The sequence below is a fragment of the Pristis pectinata genome, chromosome 3, assembly GCF_009764475.1.
Source record: "Pristis pectinata isolate sPriPec2 chromosome 3, sPriPec2.1.pri, whole genome shotgun sequence".
Lineage (NCBI taxonomy): Eukaryota > Metazoa > Chordata > Chondrichthyes > Rhinopristiformes > Pristidae > Pristis > Pristis pectinata.
In genome coordinates, this window is record NC_067407.1 from 127,866,024 (window position 1) to 127,892,895 (window position 26,872).

At 41.2% G+C, this 26,872-nt stretch overlaps 1 protein-coding gene across 3 annotated transcripts in view; it reads left to right on the plus strand.

Moving 5' to 3' along the window:
* ltbp1 (latent transforming growth factor beta binding protein 1) overlaps positions 1-22,754 on the plus strand; it is a 399,304-nt gene extending 376,550 nt beyond the window's left edge. For all 3 annotated transcript variants that reach the window (XM_052011302.1, XM_052011303.1, XM_052011304.1), the window contains 3 exons: positions 11,034-11,195; positions 20,394-20,543; positions 21,659-22,754. In XM_052011302.1, the coding sequence (XP_051867262.1) occupies positions 11,034-11,195; positions 20,394-20,543; positions 21,659-21,828 (482 nt within the window). In that variant the 3' untranslated portion in view covers positions 21,829-22,754. The remainder of the gene's footprint in view (positions 1-11,033; positions 11,196-20,393; positions 20,544-21,658) is intronic.
* Positions 22,755-26,872: the final 4,118 nt, after the last annotated feature.

Here is a 26,872-nt window from a genome sequence, read left to right on the forward strand (position 1 = left end):
CTCCAAAGAATCACAACCCTTTGAGAAATGAAATCCCTCCTCTTCTCAGACTTAAGTGATCGACCCCTTTTCCAGTGACAGCATTGCCTTGGTTCCGGGCTTCCTCTTCAGGGCAAACATCTTCACACCGTCAACCCTGTAAGTACCCTGTCAGTGAGTCAGTGGGATCACCATTCATTCTTCTAAACTGCAGAGGGTATGATTGTGGAAAGGGCACTGGAATCTAATCTGTGTTTTCCTTCACCCAAAATGCGCCTCCCAGATTTCATGTTGGATTGTAACCTGTAGCAGAAAGCTTGAATGATGTTATTCCCTTCCCAGCATGATGCCAAAACCTTCTGCTCCTTTATTTTTCTAGGAAGGCAAAACACATCAAAGAATATCATTCATCACTTTGGTCAAGACAGTTCTAGTGCTGTGAGAGGTTTGGGAACCTGACTAGTGTATATTATTATAATATAACCTCTGTAAGTATACACTAATCCAGCAGAGATACTTCTCATGACCTAGAAGAAAGCCATTCAGTCCATTAAATCTTCACTAGCTCTAAGATTATTCCTAACAGTTCCATTCCCCAATCACTTCCCTGTAATGTGTACTGTCCCACATGCCCATCAATTTATTCCCCCCACCCCTTCAATTCTTCTGTCACCCAGCTACACGAGACACAATTTCAGGAGCCAACAGTATTGTTCTCTCACGACACCAGCCCAGTGATCTCTGACAGCAGGAAGAAGGAATTTGGATTTATAAAGCCTATTTCTCAGCTCTTTCAGCATGTCCCAAACTGATGATGTAATGTAGGAATTGTTGCAGCCAATTTATGCGCAGCAAGAAACCACAGACACTGATATGATGATTACCAGATGATTGGCTTTAGGGACCTTGGTTGAGAGACAAATATTGGCAACTGGAGAACCAGCAGTTTTGTTGGGAATAAGAATTGCATTGGTTGAGCCGGGGAAGAAACAAAGAGAGGAGCATATTTATAGTCGCTGGTTGGTATTGAGCTGAGCAGTTTTGTGAATGGATGCTTAGTAATGTTGATGCTCTTTAGCTGCGTGTCCCTACTGGGTGGAAATTTTGGATACATCTATCACCTGATGGACTTTTGTTAACTGAGTTGAAGTGCAAAAGTATTTTCTCTTTGTCGGAGACTTAGATGCCTACCATTGGAGGAGCCTGTTATTTTCCTGACAGCCAAGTGGGTTAGTGTAATACCCAGCACTGAGAAACTTGTTAAGCTCAGTCACATACATTGGACTGGCCATGTTGTTCACATGCCTGATATCTGTTCCCATATAAACACTCTGTTCTGAATTCTTTTATGGGAAGAGATTACCAGATTGACAGAGAAAAAGATTCAAGAATGTACACAAAGCTTCCTTGTAGAAGTTCAACATTGCCACTGACAGCTAGGGATCTTTGACCCTCACCACTCAAAGTAGAGAAGGAACATTTGGGATGGTACTGAGAACTTTAAGGCTATTCATTCAGAGCACACACAAGCTTTATGTAAATGCTGGAAGGAGTAGACCACCTCACAAACTACCCATCTTGTGGAAGAGTCTTCAGTTCCCACAATAGCCTCACTAGCTACCTCAGAATCTACAAAGTCATCTTCAATCCCAAGGGATGGCCTAAGAAAAAGAAAAGTAGTATAGCAGTTAGATTACTGAACTTGGAATTTGGACCAGTGATCTGGATGCATGAGTCTAATTCTCTACACAGCATCTTGGGGAAAGTAATTTTAGGTAACGCTGGAATACAAGCCTAGCAATAATGATGGTAACCAAGATGCTGCAAGATTATTGTTGAAGAAAAACCCTATCTGGCCTACTTATGCCATTTAGGGAAAGAAACCTTGTGTCCTTATCCAGTTTGGCCTATGTGTGATCACAGACCATCAGCAACCCTTAATTCTTATAAAATGGTCTAGCAAGCCACAGCCAATAAATGCTGGTCTCACCTGTGTTGGCCACATCTCATTGATGAGTAAAGCGAAAGACATAGGAAACCATTGTACTTAAGGTGAAGCAAGATAGATTCTAAATCCGGATACCACAATATCTGGTTTACATCCTACAACCCCCTAACATCTCTGACCTCCTTGGTGCTCCTGTATGTCATTGCTTTGCCATTGGTGGCCTCTGCTGCTGGCCCACAGGAGATAGAACTGAGGCTAGAGGGTTACTGATTTGTCTCACTTAAAGGAGCCATTCTTGTCGACAATGTCCAGAAACACTTTGACAATTGCAATCTGCTTTGCTGTGCTTGGTTAAAATTCAGTCTTTCAAGCCATAGCACTGAGGCAGTTAACTTCTGCCACATCAGGGATGAATAGAGAATAGTGCATTGAGTCCAACAGTTTCTGACTTAGAGCATTAGCAGCACCTTCTCATTTGGACAAGAAATCCGTCAATCTTTCCTGGAAACCTGAAGAAAACAGTTCTTTTTTTAGGATTAATGGAAAACGCTGGAAAGTTGGAGTGTGTTGCTCTGCATTCAAAAACATTTCTAGTGCAACCCTTCACCAGAGCAGTGGCCAAAACATTAACCCCCTTGTCCAATGCCGTGATTAACCTGCTGAAGATTCTCAGTGCTTTTTTTAATCTGTTATTGAAGTTGAAGTAATTGCATTATAGATTGGAAATGTTATATTTAAGATGTAAATTTGGTCAATCACTGTTTCTGGGTTCCTTTTGTGTGTTTTTTTGGCCAATAATCAATGACATTGTTAAGCCGTCATGACTAATATAAGGATTGGTGCCCTCTGCTCACATTTAAACTTGATCCCTTGTTCATACTTGTACAAATGTGCCTGGATGTGCACATGTCTGGATCCAGGGAGGCAGTGCCAAGAGCTGGAGTTGGAAGATAGGACCAGACATTGCTTGCATACTTCAGCAGATGCTGATGGTGACATGGATTGGCTTGCCAAATTGAGGATAAAGTGAATCATTAAGCGTTAGGAGCGGAGAGTGCAGCCATCTCTGTTCCATGCTGGATGCCATTTGGCAAGAAGGTGTGCAGGAAGTACGTTACTTGAGGACTGCTACATTGCAGTGAAATGTTTGCTCTTCACTCTGCATCACAAAGTGCTCCCACCATGTCCACCCTTGAATATATCATTCTTTTGGATGAAGTCCAATGCAAAAGGTAGATGATAGAGGTCCTATGACATGATCTGAAAGAGCAGGAATGTCATCAGTAATATCCTGACCAACATATATCCCTCATTCAGTGGGCAGGCATGGTAGTATAGCGGTTAGTGTAACCAGCGACCCAGGTTCAATTCCGGCCTCTGTCTGTAAGGAGTTTGTACATTCTCCCCGTGTCTGCATGGATTTCCTCCGGGTTCTCTGGTTTCCTCCCACATTCCAAAGATGTACAGGTTAGGAAGTTGTGGGCATGCTATGTTGGCACCAGAAACGTGGTGACACTTGTGGGCTGCCCCCAGAACACTTTACGCAAAAGATGTATTTCACTGTGTGTTTCGATGTACATGTCACTAATAAAGATATCTTATCTTATTAGCAGATATAGGAAATACTCAGTGGCCCAGGCAATAACTGTGGAGAAAAATACAGAGTTAATGTTTCAGGTTGATAACCTTTCATCAGAAGTGTTCTGATGAAATTCTCCATTTATTTCACATTTCCGTCTTCAGTTTCTTGTTTTTGATCTGGTCATTAACACATTACTGATTGTGGGAGCTTGCTAAACACAAAATAACTTCCATGTTTCCTACGTTACAACAGTGACAGCACTTCAATAGCAACTTGATTGACTCTAAAGTACTTTACAACACCTGAGCTTGTGAAAAGCTCCATATAAAAACGTGTCGCTTTTTATTATAATATTGGCCTCTCTCCTACCATGCTTTGAGCGCCTTGGAAAGCAGCTGAGGGTGTGAGTTGGCCTGCTTCCCCTCAGTATTCAAAGTGGGGCATGACTGATGAAATCTTGGCATGCCCACATTTATATCCATGGATTGAATGCCTATGTCCTGCCTAGATCTACAGTTTTCATCTGGCCTTAAAGGCATTTATTTCAAAATGAAAGATGGGGGAAAGAAGTGTAGGCTGTTAATCAGGCTTTCAGGCACAAGTGGATCTGAAGAAAGAAAAAAAACAGAGGTAGTTAAGTAATTTTAGCCCTGTTGGCTGACCCTACAGAAAAAAAATTCCAATAATCTCTGTGTACCGAGGAATTGTACTGGAGCTCAATGTCGACTTGCTCTGTCTGCTCTGTATTTCAGAGTTCTCTTGATATCGGAGAGAAACCAGACAGGGAAAGAAATTTACTTCCAAACGTTCTGGCAACAGCGTTGGCTGAAGCTTTTCAGATTCTTGATGTTTTCAGTTCCTCCATAGATGGCAAACCTGTTGCAGAGTTTTGGGAAGATTTCATCATTCCTTAATGAATGTGGCGCCTTAAGTGGCAGACAGGAATTGGCCCAAATATGGTCTTTCACTGCTCCAGATTCCTTTGCCGAATTGTTTCATGATGTTCCTGCTGAAACTCAGAAAACAGAATATTACATTGGCAGCACCTAAAATTAATAGAAATACCTAAGCAAGTGAAACATTTAAATTGGATTCATTACCTTAAGTATTTTGTTGCAAATTCTTGATTGCTTCTTGCATCCTGAGCAGACTTGTTTCTAATGCAATTCTTGTGCATTTTCAGACCCACTCTTGCATATGCTGATAAGCATAAACATATAAAGAATGGAAGCACTTAAATTATTTCCATGTTTTTGGTGTGTTCGGTCATCTGTAAATTGGAGTATTTTTTGATCCAGGCTTGTAATTGTAACCTCCTGTTCCCCTCTGGCTTTTCTTATTCTTGCCTTTTCTGTGTCTCTGATTTATTTTCTCCACTTGGTCCATATTGTCTGATGCCTCACGTCCTCCTCGCTCTGCTGAAGTAATGGGGGTAGGACTGTGGAGTTAGAGTTCAGGACATTCATTTAAGATGAAGATGAGGAGCAGGAATTTCTTCTCTCAAGGAGTGGTAAAACTTTGGAAATCTGCACCTCAGAGAGTTGTGGCGGTGGAGCCACTGAATATATTCCGTTGACATAAATGTTTCAAATTGGATTTGAGGCTAATGGGGGAACAGGCAGAAAAGTGGAACTGAGGCCAAGATCAGATCAGCCATGACTTTATGCAATGGCAGGGCAGGTTCAAGAGGCTGTATAGCCTATTCCTCTTGTTTGTCATGGTCTTCTGCTGGAACATCATGCATCCAGCAGCCTCTGAGGATAGCAGCAAGACTGCTGTCTGCTTGTGGCTATGCTGGCTATAAATAATTTTGTAGGTATCTAGCTTCTAAGTATAGATGCAGCTATTTATCCATGTATTTTTCTCTAGCTGCATTTCAGCAGCAGCTAAAAATTACATAGCACAGAGGGTTAGGGTTAGGTTAGGGTTAGAGCATGAGGTGATTCACAGGACAGGAGAAAAACCAGCACAAAAAAAGGAGTTAAGTGAGGCCTGAGCTAATAATCCTGAGAAGATAAATTGAAATGAAAAGAAGAAAAGCTTGTATTTCTATAACACTGTTGTCATCCTGAATTGTTATACAGTCAAATAAATAGTTTTGAAGTGTAATCACTGTTAAGATCAAGGAGGATACAGCAGCATAGTGGTTAAGTTACTGGGCCATTGACCCAGAGACATGGGTTTAAATCTCTCCAGAGCAGCTGGGGAATTTAAGTTCAAGTCACAAGAGTCATAGAGAGATACAGCAAGGAACCAAGCACTTTAACCCACTGAGTCCACACCAACCATCAACTACCCATTTACATTAATCCTTTTTTATTCTCCCCACATTCCCATAAGTTCCCCCTAGATTCTACCACTCAGCTACAAACTAGTCGCAATTTTACTGTTGATAATTAACCTGCCAACCTACACATGCCTGGGAAGTGGGAGGAAACTGGAACACCTGGAGGAAAACCATGCAGTCACAGGGAGAATGTGTAACTCCACACAGACAGCAGCAAAAGTCAGAAGTGAACCTGGGTTTCTAGTGCTGTGAGGGAGCAGCTTTACTCATTGCACCACTGTGTAACCACAAAAGACATTAAATTTATCTGGAGTTTAAAAACTAGTTTCACTAATGGTGACCGGAAACTACCAGGCTACCATTAAAAAAAATCATCTGATTCACTGATGTCCTTCAGAGAAAGCAATCTGTCAATTTACCCAGTGGTATTTACTCATGACTCCAGACCTACTAATGTGGTTGACTCCTAATGTCTCAACAGTTCAGGAAATTTGAGATGGATAATAAATGCAGGTATCCACATCCTGTGGTTAAATTTTTTAAATGTTAGTCTGCACACTGCATTCTCTCGTGAGCATCCACATGACCAGGTAAATTGTTCAAGTGATGTTGATTGAAAGGCTAGTAATGACCAGGACAATGGTGAGAACAGTCCTGCTCTTCTAAGGAATAGTGCTAATGGAGCAGATGGGCTTCAGTTTAACATCTCATCAAATTCCAGACCTAGCCCCCCAAACACAACAGGGCTCACTCAGTCCATCATTAGCGTGTCAGCCAAGATGTTGTACTCGTATCTCTTGAGTGGAATGTGAACCCACAGTTTATGAACCATAGGCAAGAGTTCCAACTGAGCTACAGTTCACACTATACAAATTCTACTTTGCTAAGCTTGAGAAATAAATTGAAGGTTTAATAAAAAAAACTAGACGCCTGGAGTCAGTGATAAGTTGACAATTGGCTTGTTGTGATTCCTGTTCTGGTACAAATATTTTTGACTCCTAATTGTCTTCTGAGGTTACCAGTCAAGCCAATGATGGGTTCAAGGGGGTCAGTCTTAGGTCAATTAGCAGAGGGTCAATACATGCCAGATTAGCCAGTGACTCCTATGTTCCATGAATATATTTAAAAAAACTAGAGGGGTGTCCAACTATTCAGGCAAGGAGGAGACACAAGAGATTCTGCAGATGCTGGAACCTGGAGCAACACACACAAAATGCTGGAGGAACTCAGCAGGTCAGGCAGAATCTCTGGAGAGACTCTCTATAGATGCTGCCTGACCTGCTGAGTTCCTCCAGCTTTTTGTGTGTATTATTTTCAGGCAAAGAATTGGGTTTTAACAAGGCCTGAAATAGAAGGAGGAGCTCTAGTTGCCTGTAGGGTTGCTGAGGGAGATTCTGGCATGAGTCATGCTCAGTGTGTATGAGGATGGAACAATCATCAGCATAGTGGATACCTTGGAAATTTTAGTTGCTGGCGGTAGACTGCTGATGGAGGGTTGTGGGGAAAAGGCCGATCAAAGCAATAGTCCAAAAATCCAGACTCAGATGAATCAGGACTGCAGTTGTCTGCAAAGCTGGAAGTTGTTGAGGAGCATCATGCCATAGAGAATGTTTTTTGTAGCTTTGGTGAAAATATAGGCAGTGCTATGGGACATACAGGTTGGAGGGAGATCATTGTAGGTCATCCATCTGTGATGTTATGTGCCTGACCTCACCTCTGGCGGATGGGGTTTGGGACAGCTGCTGAGTCAGTGTACTTCATGTGCTGTTGCAATGCCCCTGTTGCTCAAGCTAGCGGCTCTGAGCAGACCTTGCCAAAGATAGTCACTTTGTCCCATGCCTTTTAGTCCTTGCTAAAACTTGCTTTCTATTTGATATAGCGACTTCATTGTTTGTGTAATTACCCTACATCCTGGAACATTCTCTGTGATCAGGGTGGTGAGCAGGCGGGAAATGTAATTGAAAGTTGCCACGTGTGTAGATTTCAGAGTGTGTGCTCCAACTGCCCTCTAGTGATCATTCTATACCACTCTATTGCTAAGCAAAGTCTCCCCTTACAGTCAATGGGAAACAAATTGTGCTGAATGAGAGATTTCTATTCACTGCCACAGACTTAACACTGAAGCTATGTTACCAGTGCAGTTGTGTAGGTTTAGCTGCCCTACAAAATGTAACAAGTTTCTGTGGCTTCTGCATGACCAGGATGATGGCTAGAAAAAGGAAAGACTTGTTAGGCTTAAGGTCATTTTCTTGTTCAAACTTACTTTCATGCTAATTCATCAATGAATAGTGGGTGGGGAAGGTTAGGGTTCTTGTGCCTGTACAATAATATGACTCACAGATGATTATGAGCTTAGTGCAGAAAGCGCATTGAGAACACCAGCTTGTACCTGGTGTCTTACATAACCCACTGCTGTTTTTAGTTCTCATGAATGTAGCAGTGTATGACAATCCACAATCTTTGAATGACTTCACTTTTTAGTCCTCTCATGGGATCCAGCCATTGCTGCCAAAGCCAGTATTTATTCTCATCCCAAGGTGCCCTTGAGAAAGTGGTAGTGAGCTGCCTTCTTGAACTGCTGCAGTCCTTCCAATGAAGGTGCTGTCACGGTGCTCTTGAGCAAGGAGTTCCAGGATTTAGACCCAGCAATGATAAAGAACCAGCAATATACTTCCTAGTCAGGATAGTGTGCATCTTTGAAAAAGAAGTGTAGGCAATGATATTACCCTGTGACTGAAATCCTTGAAATGCTTTGTGGTAGAAGTCACAGGTTTGGAGCTACAGATGAAGAAGCCTAGGCAAGCAAACTGGGGCCAGTGATGAAGGGAATGACTGTTCAGGAGTGGGATGGATGCCTGTCCAAAGAGAACTGCTTTATCCTGGATGATGTTGAACTTCCTGAGAACTGAATTCATCTGGACAAGTCGAGAGTATTTCATCGCAATAGCTGACTTCATGTTGCGGGGAAAAAATCCATTTATTTATCCTTAACGTGTGGGTACTGCCAACATGTCCATCTCTTCCATTTTGGAACTTTCCCTTTATTCACCAGGATCTTTGTTCTCTGTTCCTTCCTTGGTTTCAGTCGATTCCACACATCTGCTTAGCAGCCCAGATTTGATATGAAAATAGGTTCACAGAGTTACTAGTTGCTGCCTGAGTTTATGCTCTCTGGAAAATGCTTCAGAGACCATTCAGAATGTTTGAGTCAGGGACACGTCACAAGGCAAACCTGAGAAAAGAACGTGTCTCCAGCATAAAAGCAAACCAGAGAATTAACACATAATCTAAACATTAAGAATCAAGCCTTTCAGAAATGGTTAGGATCATTCAAAGTTTACATACAGGAACCACTGGACTGAGAAAGAGCCCTCCAGCCTAATCCCACCAAGTACACATCCAAGTATTTGTATAAAAGATGAGCATTTCTGCCACCTTTTCAAGCAGGGAGTTCCAAACTCCTCCTTACTGCTGGGTCCAAAACCTTTTCCCCATGTCTCCTCTAATCCTCCTACTAGTTAATTTGAATTTATACCGCCTGTTTATTTGATCCTTTAGGAAAGGAAATGTCCTAATTATTTTATTCAACTCAGTTAAGTCCCTCCCCCTCCCTGCCTCCCTTCCCCCCCCCACCCCCCCCAAACCACCCTGTTCCAAAAGAAAACAATCACAGCCTATCCAACCTTCAGTAACTATAATTTTCCAGTCCTGGTAACATCCTGAGTAACTTCCTCGGCACCCTCTTCAGTGCAATCACATCTTTCCTATGGTAGCATGAAGGACTGTTCATATTACTTGAGCTGCGATCTAACTGATGTGTGCTGCTCTAGCATGATCTCCCTGCCTGTATTCTATGCCTCAGTTTATAAAGGAATCATATCTGACCTATTCGATCACATTATTGGCCTGCCTGTGACCTTTAGAGACCTGTGGACATACACTCCAAGATCCCTCTTGTCCTACCACACCTCTCACAAATATCTTATTTATTGTATATCCTCTTATATTGTGCACCTCCCCAAGTACATTGCCTTCTCTGGATTAAATTCCATTTGCCATTTTTTTTCTGCTCAACTGACCAGACCATTTTCTATCTTTCCCCCTCACTGTTAATCTCACAGCCAATATTTGGAAAGAATTCTATACATAATGGGTGGTAGGAATTTGAGACTCGACTGGCAGTTGATACCAGGTCATTAGTTAAATTGATTCTGCCTTTTACTTTTAAAAGGACAAATAATATTAGGACTCCTTTTAGAATGGCATTTTGATTTGAGCCCGAAGACATTCTTATACATATGCAGCAGCCAGTCCGAAAATGTTGACTTTTGTGAACTCTTAACTTTTTTTAAAATTTAGAAACTTTGTTTTTGCAGCAACTTATATTTGATGGCTGCCATTAATTATGACCTTCATCTCTTTGGGTAACTATTCTGCTATCTGCATTGTCAGTGATGTGTCAGTGCCAGTCCAAGCTAAAGTCTGGGCTGACACCACTGGAACACTAAAGGGATGCTGTATTGCTGGACGTACTGGCTTTTGGATGAAGTGTCAAACCAAAAATCCTGTCTGCCCTCTCAAATGGACATGAAAGCTCCTGTGATTGAAGAACAATAAATAAAGTGATCCTGAGAATATTTGTTTTTCAACCACCAGCACCAAAAACTGATTATCAAGTCATTTATCTTACTTCTACTGTTATCTTAACTGCACAAATTGGTGACCGATTCAGGTGCAATCCATCTCTCCCAGGGTGGGAGAGACATTTTATTAGTTCTTTCATTCTGTTGGCCTCTCTAAATTTGATTGAAGCTGCATTTATCACTTCATTTTCCTCTCTGAAAAAGCACATTGAAAGCTGTAGCACACGTGAACATCATGGGGAGGAAAGCCAACAGAATGTAGCTGAGAAAAAGAAGGAATCTTTCAAGGGTAAGTTCAAAGGGTATGCGGGTCAAGTTATTTGCACACAGAGTGGTGGGTGCCTGGAATGCGCTGCCTGAGGTGGTAGTTGAGGCAAATATGAAAGAAGCATTTAAGAGGCTCTTAGATAGGCACATGAATGTGCAGAGAATGAAGGAACTAGTTTAGGTAGGCTTTTAATTACTAGTTTAATTAATTAAGCGTAACATCATGGGCCGAAGGGCCTGTTCCTGTGCTGTATTGTTCTATGTTCCTTGTATCTGCAGTATTTTGGTTTTGGATCATTCTGACATTGCTTCTATTCTTTACCACAGATGACTATGCCCAACTCTGTAATCTTCCCGTTAATGGGAGATGGCACGAATATGGCCGAGATGCATTGAAGCCCTTCCAGCCTGACTATTCAGTCTCAGCACCTGAGTACGATTCCGAGAAGCCACTTACAGATCACCTGCCGCTTTTTGTAGAAGAAGGCTGTAAGTTGAATCCTTCTCATATTGGAGAACTTCATTCAGTTTTATTTTGGAAAAGAAGACATAACAAATGTATAAATTGTATTTAAAAAATCTTAAGAAAGTCTAGAGTCAAAGAAAGATAATGGGATCTTGAAGATAGTGGTGTTGAAGAGCAGGAACAAAGACTGGTTCTGTGATATTGTATAAATGAAGGGAATGTGCATGTGATAGATTGGCAGGACAATGTAAGAAATGCAGAGTTCAGGTTCGAATCTCAGTAAACATACTTTCCAAGAATCCATCTACCTCTGTCTTAAAAATGTCCATAGACTCTGCTTCCACCATGTTTTGAGGAAGAGTTCCAAAAAATCATGACCCCCTGAGAGAAAAAAAATCCTCATCTGTTTTAAATGAATAATCCTCTATTTTTAAACAGTGACCCCTTAGTTCTAGATTCACCCACAGGAGGAAAAATCCTCTCCACATCCACTTTGTCATAAAAGACCTTCTTATATCTTTCAATCAAGTCAACTCTCACTCTTCTAAACTCTAGCAAAGGGGTGAGAGATTACAGTGGGTAGCCGGGAACATGGAGTTGAAGTCAAAATCAGATCAGCCATGACAATACTAAATGGTGGAGCATGCTCAAAGGGGTTAAGTGGCCTACAACTGCTCCGATTCTTATGTTAGTATGAAGATTGGAAAAAAATCTGCGTTCAGCAAAAGTGGGCCAAGGCATTGGTAAGGAAAGTAGAATATTAGAGTCATTTACAGTAAAATTCCAATAATCCGCTGTGCGACCATTTGGAAATTCCACTAGTATGCTTCTGGCTCACATGGTGATGCTAGCAGTTTCCACTCACCAGGGCCCCAGTTAATGCACTCACTTTCCACTCACTAGGGCCCTGGTTCCTACTCGTGCTTTCTATTCACTGGGCCCTGGTCCCTGCACTTTTAAACTCACCGAGGTTCGCTGAAATGTTACTGCGCAACATCTTTTACAAAAGTGAATTATAAGTGTATCAGAGTATTAAGAAAATATCATCGGATAGTCTGGAGATTTTGCAAGTATGTTACCACCAAGGTCCCAAGTGTGCCAGACTAACAGAGTTTTACTGTAGTGAGAACTGTACTGTGAAAGCAGTCTATTTAAAAACTGCCTAGAACCATTCTAGTAAATCTCCTCCTGCAGCTTCTGGAGGAGTTTTGAATTGTGGGTGACTCCAGGTCATACCCTGAGTTTCAAGATATGAATGTGGTTAGGGAGAAGCCTCTTTACACTGGAAGCACTGGAGGTAAGGACTCGTTCTGCGAAAAGATAAAGAGATGGTCTGAGAGCTTGAACAATCACAGGCTGCACTTCTTCCAAATGCTTCTGATGATAAAAGGCATTTAGAAACAAATGAAAAGATTTAAGTAATTAAATAAAATATATTAATAAAAAGATAAAAATAATAAACCCATTTAACCTCATTTGATAGAGATAAATTATTAAAAACATTAATATTAATTAAAATAATGTGAAAAAAACTAGCCACTTGCTCTTATCTTTTCAATGAAAGAACCATAGAACACTGCAGCACAGAAAAACAGGCCATTTGGCCCTTCTAGTCTGTGCCGAAACATTATTCTGCTAGTCCCATGTACCTGTACCTAGTCCATAATCCTCCAGACCTCTCCCGTCCATGTATCTATCCAATTTATTCTTAAAACTCAAGAGTGAGCCCGCATTTACTACATCAGGTGGCAGCCCGTTCCATACTCCCACCACTCTTTGAGTGAAGAAGTTCCCCCTAATGTTCCCCCTAAACCTTTCGCCTTTCACCCTAAAGCCATGTCCTCTCGTACTTATCTCTCCTAATCTAGGTGGAAAGAGCCTACTCGCATTTACTCTGTCTATACCCCTCATAATTTTGTAAACCTCTATCAAATCTCCCCTCATTCTTCTGCGCTCCAAGGAATAAAGTCCTAACCTGTTCAATCTTTCCCTGTAACTCAACTCCTGAAGACCCGGCAGCATTCTAGTAAATGTCCTCTGCACTCTTTCAATCTTACAAATATCCTTCCTATAGTTAGGTGACCAGAACTGCACACAATACTCCAAATTTGGCCTCACCAATGTCTTATACAACCTCACCATAACATCCCAACTCCTATAGTCAATACTTTGATTTATAAATGCCAGGATGCCAAAAGCATCTTTTACAACCCTGTCTACCTGTGACGCAACTTTCATGGAATTATGTATCTGAACTCCCAGATCCCTTTGTTCCTCTGCACTCCTCAGTGTCCTACCATTTACTGTGTATGTCCTACCTTGATTTGTCCTTCCAAAATGCAACACTTCACACTTGTCTGCATTAAATTCCATTTGCCATTTTCTGGCCCATTCTTCCAGTTGGTTCAGATCCCTCTGCAAGCTTTGAAATCCTTCCTCACTGTCCACTACACCTCCAATCTTAGTGTCATCAGCAAACTTGCTGATCCAATTTACATTATTATCTAGATCACTGATATAGACAACAAACAACAGTGGCCCCAGCACAGATCCCTGAGACACACCACTAGTCACAGGTCTCCAGTCTGAGAAACAATCATCCACTACCACTCTCTGTCTTCTCCCACACAACCAATTTCGAATCCAGTTTACAACCTTTCCATGGATACCTAGTGTCTGAACTTACTGAACTAACCTCCCATGTGGGACCTTGTCAAAGTCCATAAGGTGGTGACTTAGATGGAATGAATAACGACATAGCTAGTAGAGCCACTGCCTCGCAGCCCAGCGATCTGGGTTCAATCCTGACCTCCAGTGCTGTTCATGTGGAGATTGCACGTTCTCCATCTGACCACCCGGTTTCCTCTGGGTGCTTGGTTTCCCCCCACATCCCAAAGACATACTGGTTGATAGGTTAATTTGCCACTATAAAATGCCCCTAGTGCGTAGGTGAGTGGTAGAATCTGGGAGGAGTTGATGAGAATGTGCAGAGAATAAGCGGAACTAATGTAGGATTGGTGTAGATGGGTGGTCAGTGGTCAGCATGGACTCAGTGGGCTGAAGGGCCTGTTTCCCATGCTACACGACACTATGACTCCATTTAAATGCTTGTTCCTTAAGCCATGGCTGATGTTAATCTTGTGAAGTATAACCAGCCCCTCAGCTCAGTACATTACCGAATGCCCTTGGCCAGGGACAGAGTAAGTGATCAAATGCAGCGCCAGCGCCAGCGACAGCGACCCAGTTTCAATTCCGGCCACTGTCTGTAAGGAGTTTGTATGTTCTCCCCATGTCTGTGTGGGTTTCCTCTGGGTGCTCCAGTTTCCTTCCACATACAGGTTAGGAAGTTGTGGGCATGCTATGTTGGTGCCAGAAACGTGGTGACACTTGTGGACTGCCCCCAGAACACTCTGTGCAAGGGGTGCATTTCACTGTGTGTTTTGACGTACATGTGACTGATAAAGATATCTTAAATGCACTGTCACCTGATTCCAGCGTGTTCCTTGCTGAAGCATGCAGGTGCAGAAATTGGATCGTGCTGATGTGAGCACTGCAAGTGCTCTGGGAAACAGGATGCCCACGCCTGCCCACAGGCTAATGAGGAGTAAGAGAGGCTGTGTGGTGAGATGATTGGAGTCCAGATTGAGATCCAGCAAACCAAACATCCTCCCTCTGTGCTGGAAGTGTCTATGCTTTTATGAAAGCTCCCAGGTTCAAAGTAAATCCTACAGCAGCTTTTTGTAACAAGATGGCTAGATCCATCAGCTCAGCTTGTTAGTGATTAATGATGTGTAAGGCATACAAAACATGGGACAATGTATTTGTCTGATAGACTTCATCTGCTGCATGATGACATTTCTTCGGAAAGAAATTCATTTAATCTGAGTTGATGCCTGGTGGGTGGCTGGTGATGGTGTGGGAAATACCTATATGACGTATGGACATCGCTTGTTCATTCATTTTCACCATTGGGTTTGTCTGCAAAAATTTTCTTCTCACTTTCCCTATCCCAATTGGGTTGCCTAGCCTCCAGGATTGCTCTGGGAACTCCAGGGATTAAAGATTAATCTCCACCATTTGGTCAATGAGGGCAAAAACACCTTAGATTTGTTGAAGAAATATGGGATCTAATATGCTATTTGACTGACAGTTCAACACCTTGCAGCTGATTTAGTGTCTGTACACTTTTTACTCAACATTTAAAAGGCTCTGCTGATTTATGTGGTGGTTGACAAATAGTGGGAATGGAAAATTGTATAAAATATCCAGGAGTATATCCAATGAAAGTTGGCAACTGAGCACCATCTCCTCACCTTGCCTTCCCAACCATACCATAACCGAGACTTGATACCATTTTATAGATGGCCTACCATTTTACGTATGTGTATGCAGGGCTACCATTTCTGCCTAATACCTTATGGAAGTCAACTCCATGCAGCCATATCTTAACTTTCCTCACTTCTGGAGCCTGCTTCTGGTTTGCGTAGACCAAATCTTGCCATCTTGGCATCAGGATCAGAACATTCACCTTATGGTTTCCCAAGTAATCTGGTTGCAGATTACTTTCCTCTTAAAATAAAAGGAACTCTATCTAGTACTTGCTTCAACAAAAATACCTGTGAATGAGAGAAGTCTTACAGATAAAGGGAATTACACAGCATGCTAGCCAATATCTGAAAGAAGGGACTGTTGGTTATGTTACTGGGGGTGGAAGATAACCCAATAACCCCAACACTATTGGAAGGTCTCCCCTGAAACTTTAACATTTCTTTTTTTCCTGGTGCATTTCTACCAATTGCTCTTAATCCTAATACTAAGGCTTGCACTGTACCAGTGAAGGTATGCCAATGGCCCAGAATCATCTGTTCCAGCAGCTGTTAACCCAGCACCTGCCCCCCCCCCCCCCCGTAGGTTTAAGCCAGACCATTAACCTGATGCTCACAATTTATACTCAGTTTGCATGCCAAGTGACAATATATCCTGCAGAATATTGGGCTTGACGTGTAGGCAGATGAGAAATTTCATTTGTAGTTTCAGTTTATCTTATGAAACAGGTATTAACTGAGGATTGGGGAGTTGGGAGTTGTAAAGTGATGAATATACATCATTGCACAGGCAGCCAGTGCCATCTCGTGGCCACATGCAGGTCAGATTGTTATTTTCTGGAGGTGTGATGTAAAAAGCATTTGCTTTATTGGTGGACTTCACTCCCTGACAATTTTTGTCAAACTCAATCTGACAATACAAAGCATAATCATTTAGCTCATGTTCAGTTGATGAAAAACTGGGTATATGCCAGGCAGTATCTGTAGAGAGAGAAAAGAGTTAATGTTTCAGGACAACGACATTTCTCTTTCCACAGATGCTGCCTGACCTGTTGAATATGTTCCCAGTATTTTCTGTGCGTGAAGACCTGATTTATATTTCTTGCACTTTCTGTTTATCCATTCGTAATCTGCCTTTGGATTACTTCATGCAGGTAATGTGATTAATCAATCAGGATCAAAGAATATCTGGGCTACCTCTTTCTATCTTCCTGGAGTGAGAAAAGGAAAGTGAGGAGAGTTTTTTCTCCACAAAGTCAGCTCTTCTTTTTCCCTCTCGATTTTCACTTTCTGCACTAACCCCAAAACAGACGTGTTCTGGTTCCATCATGCTGTTAGCAGTATGATTTATGACATTAAGACAAATATCCCTTCACGGCTTTCCACTGTCTCTGGCTTGCTGAGTTTACATGTCCGAGATTGCCCACTACCTCATCCAGAGACCACTATTTGTGTGTAAGTTAAGCTTGCTCAATTTTTATCCTATTGCTCCAAAAGTGTCCTTGAAGCATTTTTGAAAAAAACTTAACATCCTCACTGATTCATAGGAATCTCTGGCCCATGACCACTGAACGTGGAGAAAAAGCACCTGGAAAGACACAGGGGATCTTAAGTCTCTACAGGGGGAGCACAGAATATCCTAAACAACCTGTCCATCCACCCACCTTATGAGACACCTCTTTCCCCACCTATGGCATTCTCTGGATCCCACATTGAACTTTTTGACCATCTCAAATGCCACAGAACTGAAGTAAAAGTGAGTCGTCCTCAACCCCAATGGCACCGCTATGGAGGTAGTAGTAGTGTCAGTATGTTGTACTCTTGTTTCTGACATTCATCCCATTATAGTCAAACAATTGAATTTCAGAGGAAGATTGCAGCATGCTGATGGGATTGTATAGTGTGTTTATTACCATCAAACATGGATGAGTATCGAGGCAGTTAAATTATAGTCATATAATATAGTCAAATTTACTGCTTTGAGTTAAATTCACTCAGGAACATAATGAAAATAGTATTTCATAGTTTGAAAAATGTGCTTCCTTTTGGAATGAATATTCTAACTGTAGAATAGGAGGAAGCCAAGAGAGGGACAGAGGGAGGGAGATATTACAGCTGCTAGCTTTAATCCTGCCTTGTGTTTTTTTTTAACAATTCTCTCACTTGCGTCAGTCTCCCTTACACTAGTACTTGGAAGGGAACAAATCATCCTGAGCTCTCGGTCTGCCTCCAACAGATGGTTTCCACCTCTGCAACTGTACAGCTGAAGTACACCACCAACAATTTGGCTCCCCGTGCCCACATATCTGCCACGCATCTGTCACCAAGATGATATTTTATAGTCCTTCAATGCCAAAGATTAGGTTTACTTAAATAAAGCAAGGAAAGGGAGGAAAGCTTGCTGTGTCTGAGACTGTTCAGGGTTGTTCCATATTCTGATGTGAAATATGTTGGGGTTCAAGTGTGATATGTTTATTAAAAGGACTGATCTGACCAGCATTAACAAATACAGTGTTGAGGTTACCCTTCATCATGTCCTGGTGATAGGTTGCTTCATTTTCCATGCCTGTATATTATCCTGACTCAATAATATCAACCTGGAGAAAAATGGCAGGCTGCCCAAATCTCACCCCCATCTTGATGTCACCTCTGGACTTGAGTATTTCAGCACACTCCTTCTACCTCTGTAAACAAGGAGTGAAAAAGGAAAACTACCTGCTGCCTATACATTAAGGCCCATTCATTATACATTAAGTCCCATTCACCATCCCTAGTGCTTGCTGATTTACATTCGCAAGAAATAACTCATTCTTTTTTGCAAAGCCTCCTTTGGCTTCACCCTCTCCTCCTGTAATCTCCTCAAACTGTATAATAATCCATATAATCCATCACTAAGGACCCTCACCATCTGGGACATGCCTTCTTCTCATTAGTACTATCGGGGAGGAGGTACAGGAGCCTGAAGACCCACACACAATGATTTAGGAACAGCTTCTTCGCTTCCATCATCAGATTTTTGAATGGTTCCATGAACCGATGAACACTACTTCATTATTGCTTTTTTTTTGCACTATTTAATTTTGTAATTTATAGTAAACTTCAAGCCTTTGTACTGTACTGCTGCCGCAAAACAACAAATTTCATGACATATGTCAGTGATAATAAACCTGATTCTGATTCTGTGATCTTTGCACTCCCACAATTCTGCTTCATTCCATATCCTTAAGCTTAATCACTGCACTACTGGCAGGTCTGCCTTCAGCTGCAAGTGCCCTTAGCACTGGCATTTGCTCCCTAAATCTTTCTACCTCTCTTTCCTTCTTTGTGATGGATACTCCCACCCCTTAGACCGAGCTTTTGGTCGTCTGCCCCATGCATAAAGAAATAGGAGCAGGAGGAGGGTCTTTGGCCCCTGACTCCTGCTCTGCCATTAATTGAGAATATTATTGACCTCTTACCTGAGTGTCACCTTCCTGCACTAACTCTATATCCCTTCATTGCCGTAATACCTAAAATCCTATTGATCTCTCTCTTGAACATACTAATTTTTTACTGAATCTCCTCTGCCTTCTGGGATTGAGAATTCCAAAGATTAACCACCATGTGGGTAAAAGAATTTCTTCTCAACTCTATCCTTATTTTTCATTATTTTGAAATTTCATTATGATGACTTTACTGCTGTAATAAAATCCTCTTACAATGAAGACCAGGACACCACTTGCCTTCCAAATTGCTTGCTTTCCTTGCACATTACTTTTAAGCGATTTGTCTACAAGGAGCCAGATATTATCATTTGATGGTGGCGCAGTGTGTGAGTTTCTAGGCCCGAGACGCGAGCAGCTCAAATCCCATTATGTAGAATTTAAACAAGAGCTAGTTTACAAAATCTGCTGGATTGTTGTAAAAACCTATCTACTTCATTAATGTCCTTCAAGGGAGGAAATCTGCCTTTCTTACTTAATCTGGCCTAAATGTGGCTCCAGACCCACCAATGTGGTTAACTCTTAAATGCCCTCTGAAATGATCCATGAAATCCTTCAGTGTAAGAGCAATAAACACACCCTTATCAGTAGTGTCCAGATCCTGAAAGAAACAAATAAATAAAGGAAATGTCCTGAACACTAGCAATGATCTTTCATCGTACGCAGCTTTTCTATTTTTTTTATCAATCACATTATATTCCACCTGCCATGTCCTTTCCTGTCAATGTCTCCTGAAGGCTCTCTGCATCAACTTCCCATCCCATGTTTCCACTCAGTTCTGTACCATCAGCAGACTTGAATATATTACACTTGGCTACAGATTGTGAAACGCTGGGGTCCCAACACTGATCCTTGGGGCATCCCACTAGTTATAGTATCCTGACCTAAAAAGTAACTGTTTATTCCTTCTGTCTGCTTTCTGTCCATATCGATCATCACTCCATACCAGTATGTTACCCCAATCCCATGTGCTTTTATTTTGGTTAATAATATTTTATCCTTTTATGGCTCATCTTCAAATGTAGAAGTCACTGTTGAACATTATGGTTTGGAATCATCAAGTTTTGAGATGACAAAGAGGTGGAATGAATAGAATAAGGCCTCAGTAAAGCTACTTATGCAATGTGTCCGACATTGTGACAGTCACCAGAATCCAAATGTAAAAATTAGCTGCACAAATTCCGAAAAGCTTATAGCTTTCTGCCATTCTGAGGAGGTGCATTGTGGATAGGCAAAATGTCTGGGTGCAGTTTTCAAGGCAGCATATCTGTCCAGAGGTGAACAGGCAGCCCATTTAAAATGTTGTCACTTCTCTTGAAGATCCTGATTGGTTTTACCACAGGAGCGGGCTGCAGCACTCCTGATTCCACTGGAGGTTCAGCTGTGGCTCATGATTTTGCTTGCTTTTCTCTAGATCCGCTGGAGAGCTTTGAGGGACTGCAGGCGGAGGAATGTGGCATTCTGAATGGCTGCGAGAATGGGCGCTGTGTCCGGGTGCAGGAGGGCTACACGTGTGATTGCTACGATGGGTACCAGCTGGACATAACCAGACTGGAATGTGTTGGTAAGTTCAGCTGCAACAAGTAAAGAAGTAATTACTTAATACATAAAAAGACTATCCTATAATGTAGCCACTATTAGGGCCAAAGCAGGAGAATTGAAACCTTCTCCTCTATTTTCCAAATTCTCCAAATCCTCCTGTCTCCTGAAATTGATTCTGACCCCATTAATATGGCCACCTATAATAGCCTCCAATATTCCTTTGTTCCTTCCAGCTAGCTACTTACATTGAAACCATTCTAATGTTAAATCCCTTTGCCAATTCATTCCATTCATCTTGTTCCCCCCTCTTAATAATTTTTCATGTTCCAGAGAAGGCAACTCCTGACAGTTGCACGAGCAAAGTATAACAGCATTATGTAGAATGGATCACACACTTTAAGAGGCAAAGGAATAATTTGCCAAAGAAATTCCATCAGTTCTCTAAGCAAGCCTCTGGAGTAGCCATGTGTTGCAACGCACTGGAGTTGATTTTACACTTTAGGTTTGGGCACATTGTAGAAATTCATCCCTCTGTTGTATATGCTGAAAACATAATAAGGTCATCATGTGTGGATGCTGAACTGTACTTCTGAGAGCTTGAGCTTCTGTAGCTTGTTTACTTTTGCACAACATCATGGGCCGAAGTAAATAAGCTAATAAAGTTATTGAAGCTAAGGTACTGTTCTGTGTCTATGAAATTTGACTTCATTGATTTTGTGCATTTAGCACAAACGGTTGAAGAACTTGTGGTTGTCACTATCTCCATGTACAGAGCAGTGCAGAAAAGTAGAATAAAATGTGTGTTTCCTCACAACCAGACATTCAACAGTAATAAGCAGTGATTTTCTTTAATGGGACATTGTGGGTCATGTCGAGAAGCTTTTGTTTCACCTTGCCAATCCAGTAGTGTAAAATGGTGATCCAATCACTTTCACCTATGACTGGGAGCCTCAAGTGATGCAAGTTACTGATTTACCAGGCTGTTGTAGCACATACTTAATTTTCTCCCAAATGTGTAAACAGCTTCCTTGTCAAACTGGTATTACTGTTACAAAGTAATTAGCATCTTGCTGTCAAATGAAGTCTGTTTAAAACATAGCTAACTCCCAGTGCTTCATTTTGTTTCCTTTACTTCAGATGTTAATGAATGTACTGAGCTCAATGACAAAATGTCATTGTGCCGGAATGCCAAATGCATCAACACTGATGGATCCTATAAATGTGTGTGTCTGCCTGGTTATTCACCCTCAGAGCAGCCCAATTATTGCATAACTTCAGAGACAGAGAAGGAGTCTAAACTGGAGTAACCAATGAAGAGCTTAGACCATCACACCCCAACCCCATACAAACATCACACTTCGCTAACAAGCAAAGAATGAACCCTTGACCATGTTGCCTCTGCGTCTCCATTCAACCCTTTCCAAACATAAAAGAGGGAAAGAACTGCCTGATATGAAGAGTTTGCCATCAGTGACTGCGGAAGGGGTGCATAAATGAACGTATAATTTTCTCAAGATGGGGAAATAAGCCCAATTCTGCCAATGAACAGAAAGACCAAATGGATTCTTGTTACGCTTTTCTTTATAGAATGAAAAGGAAAAGCATCTCAGTAAATTAATAGCAAGGACATGCAAAGCGAGAAAGCAAACTGTATTTACAGTCATTCACTCAAAATAGTATTTGTTATTAGCACACGGTTTACACTATGTATAACAGCGGTGAAAATATTTTGTATTACTGTTGTAGGCGTATTTGATAAAGTGCAGTATGTGTTATACTGCTTTGACTTTAGAGTTTTATGACAAATGTAAATTCTTTGATAGCAACTTATAGTCCTTTTGTATGTTTTTTTTTAAAGAAAAGGTTGTGCTATTCTGTGTCTGGAACATTGGTCAGTGACAGTTTTTACCTTGTTCTATGTCTGCCCTGTGGAGCAGGCATGTCATTGCCATAAGGTTTTTTGTTTAAAAAGTTTTATACAACCATGGAGGTGTGAAGTTCTTAGTTATGTTCTCCACACATTATATACTGCACTACAACCACATAGTTCAAACTTGCCAGATCGCAAAGCTGCTACAGGACAGCCAGAGAATACCTGATGTGTACATTTACACTGAAGAAACTAAAAGAACCAGATTATTGTATTGTAATTTGTAAATTGAAAAAAAATACACAAGCAAATAGCTCTTGTATGATCATCTTAAAACATATTAAGCTGTATTCTAAACCTCTGTAAAACCTATGAAATAAATCACTTTATGTAAGTGTACAATTTGCCCTCTCCTAAAGCAGTGAAAGTAGATGAATATATATGGGACATGTGCTTATTGAGGCATGCTGAATGCTGCGGTGTCTTTTCACAGTTAGTGACTGGTCTTAGTCAAAATCACCACATTTCACTTTAAATTTTCAACCCATTCCCACTCTGACCTCCCTATCCCCAACCTCATAACACTGCTCCAAAAGTCCAATGCAGGTTCAAGGAACAACATCCCATTTTTGACTGGACCTTCTGGACTTTACACTGAGTTCAACAGTTTTCAATATTGGTATTGGTTTATTATTGTCACTTGTACCGAGGTACAGTGAAAAACTTGTCTTGCATATCGTTCATACAGATCAATTCATTACACAGTGCGGATACATTGAGTTAATACAGAGTGCACTGAGGTAGCACGGGTTAAAAACAATAACAGAGTACAGAGTTAAGTGTCACAGCTACAGGGAAGTGCATTGCAGGTAGACAATAAGGTGCAAAGTCATAACAAGGTAGATTGTGAGGTCAAGAGTCCATCTCATCGTTTCAAGGAACCGTTCAAGTCTTATTACAGTGGGATAGAAGCTGTCCTTGAGCTTGGTGGTACGTGCCCTCAGGCTCCTTTATCTTCTGCCTGATGGGAGAGGAGAGAAGAGAGAATGACCCAGGTGGGTGGGGTCTTTGATTATGCTGGATTTGGAATAATTTGGAATTCCAGCCTTTATATCTCACTTTTAAAGTTTTTTTATAGTTTTTGTTACTTTTTCTACTCATCAATTCACATATTCTTTTGTCATCTACTCCAGGCCCATCTTTTGTTATGCACATTCCTTCACCTGGCTCATCACCCCTTTTAAAGTCATTGACTCATACAGCAAGTAAAAACAGGCCCATCAGCCCACTGAACCCAATCAGCAAGCACCCATTTACAATAATCCTATCCTAATCCTACTTTATTCTTCCCACACTATGGGCAATTTCCAGTGGCCAATTAACCTTGCAATTAGCATGTCCTTGGGTTATGAGAGAAAACTGGAACACTGGGGGGAAACCCATGCAGTCATAGGGAGAACATGCAAACTCCAAATATACAGCACTGCAGGTCAGGATTGAACCAAGGGTGTGGGAGCTGTGAGGCAGCATCTCTACTAGATGCACCACTGTGCAATCACATCTTAACTGTACAGTGATGACCAGAATTGTCAGTTAATCTCTACCATTCTCCACTCCGTCAGAGCATTCACCTTTTGTTCTCCCCCCTCCTCTCTCCCCTTTCTCCACATCTTTCCCAATTCTGTGGAAGGTCATCACCCTGAATGGATCTCTCTCAATGGATGCTGTCTAACCTACTGAGTATTACCAACATTTTTAGTTTATCATAACTTTTCAGATGGCTCTAGATTCCATTTCCTTTCAATCCTCACTGATGGTAGAGCGGTACTGGAGGATGCTAATGTTATGCCAGTATTTAAAATTGGAGAAAAGAATAAACGAAGCCAGCCAGTTTAACTTTAGTGGTGGGCAAGTTATTGGAATCAACTTTGAGGGATGATAAAAATCTGTGTTTAGAAAGACTCAGATTAGCCAGGGGCAGTCAGCATAATTTGAGAAGGGAAGGTTCTGCCTGACTAACATCACTGAATTTTTTGAAAAAGCAACATAGGAGGTCAATTTGGATTATGAATTTGATGTCATCTTTATGGATTTTAGCAAGTCTCTCTACAGGGTCTTGCATTGCAGGATGTTCAAAAAATTAAAGGTCTATGCAACCCAATTGAGAGAGACAAGTCTGATCCAAAACTGACTCGAGAACAGGAGGCAAAAAGTAATAGTTTACAAATGACTTTGTAACTAGAAGACTGTTAACAATGGAACTCCACAAGGCTCAGTATTCAGTCTCTTGTTTCTTCTTGTTTATATGTAGGAGACATGACAAAAAAGTTTACAAATAATACTAAAATTGGCCATATCATTGACTGGGGGAAAGTGTTCAACCTCAGGAGGATCTGGAAGGTGTGGACACTTGGACAGAGAAATTTAAGGTAATGTATTTGGAGAAATCTAACAAGGAGAAACTTCAATATAAAGGAATGATGTGGGGAAATGGAGGAACCTTGGATTATATGTTCACAGTTCCTTAAATGTAGCAGGACAGGTAGATAAGATAGTTAAAAAAAGACGTGGGAGTCTTTCCTTCTTTAACTAAGACATTGAATGTAACAGCAGGAAGTTAATGCCAAATTTGTACACAATGCTTATTTAGGCCATGACTACTGTGTAAAATTCTGGTCACTACTATACAGCAAAGATGTGACTGCACTGGAGAGGGTACAGAAGAGATAAACGAGATTTGCCAGGTCTAGAAAATTTTACTCATGAAGAAAAATTGGGTAGGGTAGGGGTTATTTTCTTTGGAACAGAGAGTGCTGAACTGAGACTTATTTGTTGAGATGTATGAAATTATGAGGGCCAGAGAGACACTAAATAGGAAGGACCTACTTTCCTCTGTTGAGGGGTCAAAAACCAGGAGGTTTGGATTTAAAGTTATTGGTAGAAAGATTAGGGAGGAGAGGAGGATTATTTTTTCAGCTACCAGAGGTTGGGATCTGGAACTCGATGCCTCAAAATGGTAGAGGCAGAAACCCTCATCCCACTTACACGGTGGATGTGTACTGCAAGAGCCATGACCTGTAGAGCTACAGTTCAATCATTGAAAGGTGGGATTAGGGTGGGTAGCTCTTCTATGACTAGCTTGAACGTAAAGCATGAACAGGCTTCTTGTTGCTATAAGTCTTCAATGATTCTGTAAAGAGTATTCAGAAGTATTCAGAAGAGTATTTCCTGCTGTTGGGAGAAAAGAATTAGGTGGCTCCGTATGGTATATATGACAGGAGTGTAATTCCATTTTTTCTACACGATTTCTGTGGATTTTTTGGTGGAGCTCAGGGATTCACTTTCCATCATCATGTCTTTTCCCCTTCATGCAAACTAAAACCCAGTGATCTCAATCTTAACAGACTGCTGAATTAGTTCCAATGCAACAGAGGTTGTTCATTGTGAGATGTACTTCACACTCTATGGTACCATTGTGTCTGTTGTACAAAGTCTGGAACATAGTTCACCAATAGAAGAAGCAAATCCACATGCTAATTAATCATGTCCATCTATGCTCTTCCTACAATACCATTGAGTTGTTGCAGGCATTGATAAGATTCCAGTTGACCAGTGGTTGAGTTACTTATGTACACTCATGTTTCCATTGTTGGGGCAAGCTAAGTGCATCACAATATATCTGGTCTAACAAGTATCACTTGTCAATATACTCAATATTTCTACTGAATTCCTATTCAATTAAGACACTAAGAGAGGACTGGGGATTGAACACCCCTTGCTGATATTATTGTAAGATAATTAAACATCCATGTGATTGCAGCAAGGTTAGTTGGCAAGTAGTTGATGGACCTTACTGAATTTAGGTATCAATGCCTTTCTGTGGCACCCTTATAAGGAAAGTTAATGCTTCACAGATCTTCTCCTGTCACATTTAGCAATCTAGTTTAAATACTATTTGTCCTTCAGGGGTGACCTTGCTAGAGCACGGATTTCCTATTTCATTAATACTGGAGTGATTGCACCTGCCATCCACCCCTTCCTACCCCACCTCTTCTTCTAAATTAATAATGATTGTATTCTACAAATAAAATCATGGATGCAAATTTTTAAGAGTAAATCAATTTGTAGAGATTCCAGCTTTTTTGCTGTGAAGATCTTATTTGGTTTATGGAATCACAGAATGGTTTAAGTACAGAAGGAGGCTATTCGGTTTGTCAAGTCTGTACTGGCTCTATCAGGCTAGTCCCACCCTCCCCTTACCCTCTCCCCATAGCCCTGCAAATTATTTCCTTTAAGATACTTACTCAGTTCGCTTTTAAACTCTACAATTGAACCTGCTTCCGCTATGTCTAACAGTACATTCCACACCCTAAACACTTGCTATGTAAAAAAAATTCCTCGTGTCACCTTTAATTCGTTTGCCAATCACCTTCATTAAGTATCCTCTAGTCCTTGACCTCTCTGCCAATGGGAAGAGTTTT